At 35.0% G+C, this 11,313-nt stretch overlaps 3 protein-coding genes across 3 annotated transcripts in view; 1 reads left to right on the top strand and 2 right to left on the bottom strand.

Moving 5' to 3' along the window:
• Positions 1-11,313, bottom strand: part of LOC134846828 (PAT complex subunit CCDC47-like) — a 495,511-nt gene that overhangs the window by 163,202 nt on the left and 320,996 nt on the right. The window lies entirely within an intron of this gene.
• LOC134846202 (clathrin light chain A-like) lies at positions 3,684-7,536 on the top strand. The gene is made up of 3 exons (XM_063863457.1): positions 3,684-3,953; positions 5,380-5,655; positions 6,485-7,536. The coding sequence occupies exons 1-3, from the start codon at positions 3,798-3,800 to the stop codon at positions 6,713-6,715; spliced, it is 663 nt and encodes a 220-aa protein (XP_063719527.1). The 5' UTR covers positions 3,684-3,797; the 3' UTR covers positions 6,716-7,536.
• LOC134846203 (uncharacterized) overlaps positions 11,008-11,313 on the bottom strand; it is a gene marked incomplete in the record, with an annotated part of 4,578 nt that continues 4,272 nt past the window's right edge. Inside the window, 1 exon segment of the mRNA XM_063863458.1 lies at positions 11,008-11,313. Coding sequence (XP_063719528.1) covers positions 11,243-11,313 — 71 coding nt within the window.

The raw sequence follows: 11,313 nt of genomic DNA, 5'->3' as shown, positions 1-11,313 counted from the left end.
AACTCACTTTTTTCGTGTTCATTTCGTGCAAAAATATTGTTGCGACAGAATGTGTTCATTTCGAAAGTGTTCATTTTGACCAATAACCAGCTATTAAATACAGCCAATGTTAAGGATATTAATACAGACTTTTATATTACAAATTCCTGTTTGATAAAAACAGGTATTATGAAGATACATGGGATCGGGTTTTTAAAATTATTTTTTTGAGACGTTTTGGAAAAATTTAGTTTTCTCAAAAACTGCTCTACCGAATTTCAAAAGAGTGGTACCAATGGGAACTCCGGCCACTCCTCGATCCTCTTTTTTACCTTACCCCACTTTCTACCGCCTTCGAAAAAATGTGTGAGGGGAATTTTTTACCCAAGTTTTTGGATTTATACATTTACTCATAAACTACCTACGCAAATCTGCGATTTAGGGTTCAATGGTTAGAACAGGTTGTTGACCTTTCTCGAAAACTACCCTCCCAAATGTGGGATTTCAGTTTCAATCGAACATACGGGTTGTGAGGAGCTCCCCTGCATCAGCGGTTACGCTCAAATTTTTTCAGACAAAAAGCTATGACCCTCAGAAAAATCAATTTTACGATTTTTTGACCGTTTTTTGAAAATTTTTTTGAAAGCTACCCTTCGAAATCTGAGATTTTGGAAGCTACCCTTCTGAGATTTTTTGAAAGCTACCCTTCGAAATCTGAGATTTTGGTTTGAATAGGTGGAATGGGTTATGGTAAGTTCCCCTAGATAAACGATTACGCCTTAAAATTTTTTTTACACAAAAAGTTAAGACGCTCCGAAAACTCAATTATTCGATTTTTTTTTACCATTTTGTTAAAACTTTTTGACTTATCTCGAAACGTACCCTACAAAAATCTGAGGTTTTGGTTTTAATGAGTAGAATGGGTTGTGGGAAGGTCCGTTGCATAAACGATTACGCCTAAGTTTTTTAACCAAAAGTTATGATGCTCCAAAAATTCAAATTTTCGATTCGAAACTTTTTTTTAACCGTTTTCGAAACTTTTTGACCCTCTCGAAAATTACGGATTGAAAGGAATGAGTGAAGCTCGTCTGTGTAAGCGCTAACGTTTAATTTTTCTAACTCAAAAAAATTTTGGCCTTCAGATAAGTCAATTTTTTGGTTTCGTTAATTTTAATTTTTAACTTCTCGAAAACAACTCAATCTGATAACAAAGGTTGAATCAAGGCAACTGGTTGTAAGAAGCCTCCGTATATAAACTGCTGCGCAATAAAGGTTGAACAAGAAACATGTTTCTGCGAAAATTCCAAAAGTACAAATTTTTTAACTCATTTTTTAATAGAGCAACAACCAAGGTTTTGGGTGAAGCCCAATGCTTAAATTTTTTAAGCTACCTTCTTCATCCCGCATCAGTACAACAACTCAAAAATATCAAATCGCTACCTCCAGCTTTAGCTGGGCCTCCAGTAGCACTTTAGCTTCAAGGTATCATGGATCTGTAGCGTAGAGTTAAGGAATGCGACCCGGAACAAAATAAGAGGGTTCAAAACTGGGCAGGGTCGGATGTTTTTAATGAACTTTTCGTATTCTATTTAAAATGCGTCCGCTCTATAAATTGAGGCATGGTAGTTGGAAAATTATTATTTTTTTCAAATTGACTGGTACTGCTTATGCGTTATAGGTGGCTTGCGTCACTTAGCAATTATGTAGACTCATAATTGGCGTGCATCAACTAAGAAATTTTGTAGACTCAAAAGTTTTACTCATTCTGTTTTTCCCAGTAGCGTTATGGGTCATTTTTTTGCTTGTGTATGCTAAGTGCAACTCCGACTCTGTGTTAAAATCTTTTGTTGGCTATGTTTTTGAGTTATTTGCGTTATTTGCTTTCCTTTCATTTTCTGGCTGCTGGTTTGCTGCGTTGTTTTCATGTGGTTTAGCAAATGGTTTTTCGCCTCTAAAGTTGTCACGCTCAGATTCGATTTTTCGCAGTTTGACTTTTGATTTTTTTTCCAATTTCAGTTCGTTACTTGTGTGATAGGATGAAATCTCTTTTTTTTCCAACCTAAGTCGCAATTAGAAGTGTTCATTTTGAAAGTGTTCATTTTGATCAATAACTAGCTATTAAGTACAGCCATTGCTACGGATATTAACACATACTGTTATATTACAAATAGCTCTTTAGCTTCAAGGTATCATGGATCTGTAGCGTAGAGGTAGGGAATGAGACCCGCAACAAAATTAGAGGGTTCGAACCTGGGCTGGGTCGGATGTTTTCAATAAACTCTTTCGTGCACTAGTTAAAATGCGTCCACTCTATAAATTGAGGCATGTTAGTCGGTAAATTTCTTTTTTTAACCTTGACTGGTAGTGCTAAAGCGTCAAAATTGGCTTGCGTCTCTTAGCAATAATGTAGTGATAATTGGCGTGCATCACTTGAGAAGTTTTGTAGACCCAAAGTTATACTCATTTTTTTCCCAGTAGCGTTATCGGTCTTATTTTTGCTTGTGTATGCGAAGTGCAGCTTCGCCTCTATGTTTTTTTGTTAAAAGGAAAGCAATTTCCATTGAAATGCTTTTTTAGGTTAATTGTGAATATATTCCGTAACAAAAAAGTGAGTTTTCGACTTAATTTTTCAAGAAGATTTTTAAACGTAATTCTCCAAAAAAAATTTCGACTTCGTCTATTTCTCTTCTCTGTCTTGTATTCCGATGTTTTTGTTGTATCGCTAGTGTTGCGAAGCTCCGCTTCGTCTCTGCGTAAGAACATGCTAAACGTATTTTTTGCATTGAATTGCATAATTTCCTTTTGTAATACAGTGCTGATTTAAATTAACCGGACGAAATGAGTTTAACTTGAAATTTAAAACGCGTTTTTCTCAAATTGGGTTGAGTTTAGGTGAAAACTTGTGACGACAAAATTTGTCTAAAATTTTAGCAGAATTAATATGGTGTAATTTGTTTTGCAAAACTCGGGCCCAAAATTTTACCCCAAAAATGGGTCATTTTGTCTTTTAGTTAATCAAAAATTACGCCAAAAATAACCAGTCGATCACAGACATATTTATATCAAAGCGAGCCCCTTACGTAGCCCAACAAACTTTAAAAGGGTATATTCTCCAAAACGTTGTATAAATTAATTTATTTTTGTTTGATAGACAAAAAAGGTCGCTTTTACTATTTGTAAACTTTAACTTTTCAACGGTTTGCAAGTTTTTTCTGGAGAATATACCTTTTTTAAAGTTTGTTGGGCTACGTAAGTGGCTCTTTTTGATTAAATTATGTCTGTGATCGATTTGTTATTTTTGGCGTATTTTTTGATTAACTAAGAAAAGCCAAAATGACCCATTTTTGGGGTAAAATTTTGGGCCCGAATTTTGCAAAAACAAGTTAAACCATATTAATTCTGTTAAAATTCAAGCAAGTTTTGTCGCCATAAGTTTTCACTTAAATTCAACTCAATTTGAGAAAAACGCGTTTTAATTTTCAAGTTTAACGCGTTTTGTCCGGTTAATTTAAATCAGGACTGTTCATAGCCTACTTCGACTCTACGCATATCGCTAAGGCTGAAGTTTTTCGATTCTGCGTAGAAACTACTGTTGACTACATTTTGTGTTGCGCAATTTTTGTTATTAAAATACCTGTGAAATATTCACAAAATAATTTGTTTGCTCTCGTCGTCCAAACTTTAATTTTTGCATTTTCAGATTCGTTGTATCATTCGTCAATAGTTTCCAAGGCAGAATTAAAGTGAGATACCCGGTCGTCGCTGTTTTCTCAACACACCTGTACGTGGTCCCTGTTTTTCTGGTATTGATAGTTGCAATGGATGATTTTGGATTTGGCAGTGCTAACAATGGGGAGCCAGACGAAGTGCAGGACTTCCTAGCTAGAGAGCAGCAGCAGTTTGCCGAGCTACATGGAGGAACTGAAGAGCAGTCAGTCGTTAACAGCGACTTCGGAGCCTCAAATGTCAACGAGGTAAATTGTTGATGATTAAAAGAGTTCTATCGGGAAAGAACTAAAAGTTCTAAAAGAACTAAAGGGAAAGGTGGCCACTGTCTAATTTATAGAATAGCTAGTCATATTTTCGTTACCTCCAGTAAAATGAGGTGAAATGAAGCGTTTGTAATTTTTCGCAAAAATGTTTTGGCAGAACTTTTCTAAAATCTTCATTCATATGTTTTAGCGATTTAATATTGGATTTTTCCTGCAAATGGAGGTTGACTTTTAGTTTCACTAAGGGATTTAATGGAATTTCTAATAGAGAAATAGAAATTGAGTTTGGTTTATCACAAAAGCATAAAATATAATGAAATAAATAATAATTCTTGAAATTTAATTTATCTCTTTTTTGAACTATTTAACGTTTTCGCAGTTTGTTGGCTCGGTTCTTGAGTTTTAAGGCACGAAATGAATTTTAGTTGTGTTTTTTGTTCTTAACGTCCTCCTGCAATTCTCGAAGAATGGGAAGTTACAATGCAGTAAGCTAGCTTTTCTTTCCGTGGGGAACCCCACGAAATCTTATAGGTGGTCAACTGTGTTGTCATATCAAAAACGTTTTAGTTGTTTCAACTTTTCAACTATCAGTTGAAAGGTTTCATTGACACATATCCAAATAACTGTTGGCTGTTAATCGTTAAAAAGGGAAATTGAATTTTAGTTTTCTAAGTTGAGTTTTATTTTAAGTTTTCCTAGTAGAATAATATGAATAACCTTTTGATCTAGTTCTAAAATCGAGTTCATCTCATCAAAGAATTGAGTTTGTTGAGTTTTTAGTTGCAATTAGTTGCAATTAGTTTAACCGAAGTTAGACTTTTTATCTGCGAATGACTACAAGGAAAGCATGGTTACGTAACGTTGTTAAGTATATTCTGAATTTTTAAGAGTCTATGAACGTAGTTGAGACTCTTATATAGGTCGCGATTATTTATTTTTTAGTTTTTTTTTTCAGGAAAAGTCTTTGAAGTTTGTTCATGCTCAAAAATGATTTTCGCGGTTTGACTTTTGATTTCTTCATTCATTTCCTTTGTTTAAAAGAAAGAGGGTAAATTCCACTATCGAACAGCGAAAGTGTAAAGGTCACGAAAAACGTGATCGACTTCTAGTTTCGAAAGTTGAATTTAATTATCGAATTTCCCTGCGAAATATAAGTTTTACCTAATAATCCAGTTTTATCAAATAGAGTTAATTAAATCAAAATTTGTCAATAATCAAGACAATAGCAATCATAAATTGTTTTAGAAATTCAAAGAGCTTTAAGGCCCTCTTTTTTTCTTTGAAGTTCGAAAGTTGATTTTGATTGTTCATATCATGCAATTGAATTGTTGGGCGGCTTATCAAGTTTCATAATACTACAAATAAGGCTTCTTTTTTCGTTTAATCCGCCGTATTGTTTTTTTTCCAGTTCGATCAGTTCGGCGAGAACCATTTTGGAACGGAGAGTGGAAACTCCTCATTTGTCGGAGGTTTCGATTCGACCACAGCAGAACCTTCCGATCCCTATGCGGCAGTGACAGCAGTAGATGTGCAGAGGGCAGAGCCGGAGAGTATCAGGAAGTGGCGCGAAGAGCAGACTGCGCGACTGGCCGAAATGGACGCCACAGAGCAGACACAGATAGCCGAGTGGAAGGAACAGGCCATGCACGAAGTAGAAGAGTGGTACAAACAGCACAACGAGCAGGTACCATGAGAATAATTTATTGCCACTTATTGTTTCTAACGTAGTGTAGTTTCTAACGGCAAAGCTGTAGTTTATCTTGCATCTGCAGATGACTGCTCATAGATCAGGTCAAGAATAAGTTGCCTGATTTGAAACGGTGAGCAGAGAAATGTTGGTAACAGAATTGACTAACGTAACTACGTTTTTAATTACAAAACAAAAGTTTCACCGCGAAAAAAAATCAATATATTTGTCAAAAATGAATGAACTGAATTGGTTTCTAATTTATGATGTTCTGAAAGCATGGGCTCAGCGGAGATTTTGTTCCGAAGTTTTTGGACTAGTGCAACAAAATGCCAAAGCCATATTTTTGGATTATTTCTGTTGAAAACAGGCGTGAATTTATTGCTTATTCGTTTCAGGTCGAAAGAGGATGGGCTAATAATAGAGTATGTTATCTTTTTATGCTGTCTTTTCTGTTCAGTCCTTTGTTCAAATTTAATTTATGTTGAAAAGAATGAAATTCAGTCATTGAATCTCGCAGCGTTCAAAGAATAATCGTTTTCTTGCTAAATTTTCATATTTGAGCGGGAAGGGTGTTAATAGTTTTTCCTATTTTCTTATTTCTTAACCTGTACTCTGCTATTTAAAAATAAAGTAGGGCCTAATACTCCGTTGGTATACCTGAATAAAACCAATCTGTAGACCAGTAGAGGTCGAATAGAAGCTGTTACAGGCGAAGGATTTGTAGGTTTTTTCGAGATTTGACATGCTGTTTTGTTGCTTTGCTTCGTTTTGCAATGCTTCCGTTTGCCGAATTCAATAGAAAATAAATTAGAGCGTGTTTTAGATTGCGAAGAATAAGAACAACAATCGAGTCGCAGAGGAGGAGATGCTAAAAGGGAGAGACAATAGCAACTCGGATGATGGCGCATCCTGGGCTAGAATATCGGACATGTGTGATTTCAACCACAAGAATCACAAGGCCACCAAAGACGTCTCAAGAATGCGGGCTCTCCTCATTAACCTCAAAAAGCACCCGCCTGCCAATGCACCCGCAATCGCAAACGGAGCTTCATGAGGAACCTCACAAGACCCATAGAACCCACCTCCCCACAGTTCGAACCAATCCTTTCTCCCTTTGAAGAAGCAGAGATCAGTTCCGAAGGCAAGAGTATCTTCAGGACTATACACCTCGAATACCTCTGGATACAATAGAACCATCATACACAGGATTCGCGATGCCATCAAACTTGAACTTAATCGAATAGATTTTGATGCGTGTGACATTCTGATATGCTTTCCTAGCGGTGCAATCTTGTAATGGAAACCGTTCATTGATGTATCTAATTTTTGACTTGATGATTATAAAACTCCCCGTCCCGTTTATGAATTTCATTCCAATTTCTACGATTAATAATTTAATAGGAAATGCATCTACAGTAAAAAGAAACTATCTGTTGAAACCTTATATTTTAATGGACGACTCAGATACTTGTGTTTTGTTCGGAGAAAGCACCCTGATTACGGTTTCAATCTAGTTTCAATTTCAGCAGCAATATAAAATCCTGAACCGTAGCATCTAAAAATAAATTTAAATGCAACACCATAATTAATTGTTAATATTATGTGTAGTTTCATTTTGAGTCATTTCAAAAAGTTGTTTTCAATTTATTGTATCCTATTATACAATAGAATCTTGACTGGTCTTAAATTTGACTGATTTATAATTTTTTAAATAGCTGATTTCTAGTCAAGATTCATCCTTGCTTATTTTAGTCTGTGTATTTAATGAATTGTATATTAATTAATTACAATCCGTATGAATGTGATCTAGTACTAACGAACGGAGGTTGAGTTTGTAGTTCCATGTATAAAGTTAATTATTCTACAGATTCTTCATTTTTATTTTAATCGAGAAAGGAGTAACTGTCTTCTGAAGGGTATTCACACATTTCGCCCCTCACACGTTTCGACCCTCTAAAGTCTAGTGGCACTTTTCGCCCCTCACACATTTCGCCCCTCACTTATTTCGCTCCTAAAATGTACATTAAGCAAGCGGCGTTAATTAACTGTGTAATAAGTTAGGGGCGAAACGTGCGAGGATGAAATGTGTGAAATTATAAGAGGCGAAATGTGTGAGGGGCGAAATGTGCCACTAGATTTAAGAAGGGCGAAATGTGTGCGAGGCGAAACGTGAGACCTTCCTTCTGAAGGCGTTAAAAAAGTTGTCAACTATAAGTAATGTTGCTAATTATGGAAAAATTGCCTACTGTGAGTGATCTGGCCATTTAAAATATGCCATGAAATCCGAGTAAGGAAGAAGCCTGTTTTTTTTGGGTCTTTTCTACTTTTTAATCAACCTTTCAGCTCAATTAAACTACTTAAACTACTTATTTTTGACTTAGGTCTCTTGACAGAATTATCAGTCGCGCAGATAGCGGAGGATAATGTCCATTGCCTGACGAATAAAACTCTATAGTTTGAAATTGTCTCTGAAAGAATGGCCGGTTGCTGTGCAAGTAACACAGAATTTGCGACCACACAGATTTAAGAATGAAGAAAATTTTTTCAAAGTCAAGTAAAAAGTTTGAATTTTTTCCCGTTTTTTTAAAATTATTTTGTCCATAAATGTTTCTAATTTTTTTCTGTAAGTAATAATATCTTAATTCACTTGCGGTTAGCAAGCGCTATCAAATCGGACTATAGGCTTTTTTGGGTTAACAACTTATTCAACAGAAATATTTAAATCATTTGGTATCTGGGTTCACAAAAAATTCAAATTTCCAAGCGTCTCCGGCACACTTATTCTGGATGTAACAAATACACCTAGGACGGCAAAGGTCCTGTGATGGAATCTGACCAGGAATTGTTTTTGTTTTAAACGCGAATCATTTCATTCCTAATAAAATGTCAGTTTAATTTATATTTTGTCGGCTGAGTTCCCACAGCCCAACTAAACTAAAGCGATTTATTTTGACTTAGGTCTCTTGACAGAATTATCAGTCGCGCAGATAAAGGGGAGGATAATGTCCATTGTCTGACGAATAAAAATCCACAGTTTGAAATTGTCTCGGAAAGAATGGCCGGTTGCTGTGTAAATAACACAGAATTTTGCGACCACACAGATTTAGGAATGAAGAAAACTTCCGCAAAGTCGAGAAACAAACTGTGAATTTTTTCCCGTTTATTGAAATCAATTTTGTTTCTAATTTTTTTTTCTGAAACTAATAATAACTAATTACGCTTGCGATTAGCAAGAGGTATCAAATCGGAATTTGGGTTAACAAATTGCCTAAGAGAATTATTTAAATCACTCGTCATCTGGGCTCACAATGAGTTCAAATTTCCAAGCGTCTCAGGCACACTTAGTCTGGATGAAACAAATACTTCTGGGACGGCGAAGGTAATTGGATCGATTCTGACCAGTACCTGTTTTTTTTTTCAAACGGGAAATGTTTCGTTTCAAAGAAACTGTCGACTTATTATTTGTTTGCTTATGTTTTTTTTGGCTTAGTTGCCACTTCTTAGATTTTTTGCTGTATGCATTTTTCTTTGTAATTTTTTTAAATGTTTTCAATTACTCCTGAAATTGGTAATTATTCTAACCTTGACCTCATATTTTTTCTCTTCGTTTTTTTTTCGCATAAAAATTTTTGCGGCATAAGTGGTATCGGCTTACTATTTATGGGCTTAGTGAACTAATTTTTTATTTTTCCAGAGAAGTATATTTTTCCTCTTGATCACACAAATTGTTAAAATAGTAACAATAGAATTTCATGACAGCAATTTTATTTTCGCTTGATGATTGTTTTTGAATTTTCATTAAACGCCGACAAATGTGTTATTGAACATGTTTCCGCAAATAGAATATCATTCTAGGCACTGTTTGAAATTTGTGTTCCGATTATTGAAAACTGGGAGAAAAATGTTTTCGGGTGTTTCATTTTTTTTTCTTGTTTTTTTTCTTTTTTTTCCAAGAAAAATCAGGTACCACAAATAATCATCGGACTGGGTTGAGTGATTTATCAAAAAAAAAGCCCTTACATTTGTGATTTGAACATTTGTGATTCAAAACGAATGTTCCTGGTGTCAAGCAAAAGCTGTCTGAAATTTTTGATTTTTCATCCTATTTCGAGCGATTAAAGCGAGTGAGCAGTCTTATTTCAATTGCTTAAAAGACTACAATGTTTTTAATTTAAAACGTAAGAGTTTAATTTTATTTGAGTATCGTCTGTTCACTTTGAGTATTTTACTGCATTTTTGGAATCAAACTTTTCAAAAAACCGCAAAACCTGAAAAAAATTGATAGTTTTTCTACAAAAATAGTTTTCAATTTGCTTATTTTGCTATGACTGTCGAATATCGAATATACCTAGTGGCCCGTTTTTTTTGTTCAGCTCTTTTATCACACCCCGCTTAAAAAAACGACAGTAAGTTGAAAAATTTTTGTTGTGATTTTTATGACTATGGTCAGAACATTCTGTGCTATTTGCACAGTAACCAGTTATCCTTGTTTAGTTGAGGTTTTTCGATCAATTTTTGTTTTCTTTGAACTGAGTAAATCTCCTTTCTTTTCCTGCCTGCTAGCTTGTAATTCTCTTCTTGTAGTATCGCAAGTGATGCAAAGGTCCGCTTTGCGTCTGTGTAAAATATTAAAAAAGTAAGTATAGTTGAATTTGGAGGCCATCTTTTACTCAAATTTTGTCTAATTATGTCTGAAAACCGCAACTATTGAGATTTAGTTTTCTGAACTCTGAGGCACCGTTCTTGATTTTTTTGGAATACAAATCAAGACTGAAAATACCCTAATGTGATGTCACAATTGATGACCTACGAACTTTCATTGAGGCAGTTAATTAAAATTGGGAAGAAATAAACAGACTCACGTGGCATAGTTGTTCGTTCCCACCTCTAGCCTAGAAAAATTAATCACTTCTTTAGGGCGTCGAGATGCTAAAATGTGTACATAATCCAACTCACTGGTCGACGGTGGAGCTACTGCAGCATACTGCACGAAAACTAAATATTTTTGAAAACCTTTGTCGAGTTTTAATTCGCTTAAGTGCTGAATCTCATAGAACTTTTGTTGCTGGTCTTTTTGGATGCTACTGTCTGCCTATGGTATGTTTTCCAGTGCATTGTTGTTATCGTTGGGTTCTTTGAGCGAGTTGGAGAAAGTTTCAGTTGTCAATGTATATTCTTGCTAGTTGTCTTTTACTAACACTTTTTTCAACTCAATCAATTTGATAATTAAATGCGGATTCCTAGAAAAAAAAACATATGTGTGCATAATCCATATGAAAATTTTCAATGAAACAAACCCCTCAATGATGATTCAAAATAATTTGGTTAAAAATTTGCTATCTTATGAAGAAGAATATTTTACATCCAACTTTAAGCACTATATTAGCTTTCAAGCTAACTTATATACATTTCTAATGCAATGAACTATATATAAAAAAGCGCCAGTCTCAAAAGCAAAGGGTTTTGTTTTATGTCATTTCAGACTGCAAACTCAAAAATTTGTATAATTAATCTCAACCCTGCTCACAAATTTTCGAGTTCGCCGTTCTGTGACCTCAGTTTTTGTTTTCATAGTATCACTTCACGGATTCTTCATTGGATTTACTGAGGAGAACTCCATTGGTGCATGATGAACAAAGTCTGCTTCTTCTT

This window comes from Symsagittifera roscoffensis, chromosome 5, assembly GCF_963678635.1.
Source record: "Symsagittifera roscoffensis chromosome 5, txSymRosc1.1, whole genome shotgun sequence".
In the NCBI taxonomy this organism is placed as follows: Eukaryota; Metazoa; Xenacoelomorpha; order Acoela; family Convolutidae; genus Symsagittifera; species Symsagittifera roscoffensis.
The sequence above is the reverse complement of the archived record's forward strand: the minus strand, read 5'-3'. Positions and strand labels throughout refer to the sequence as shown.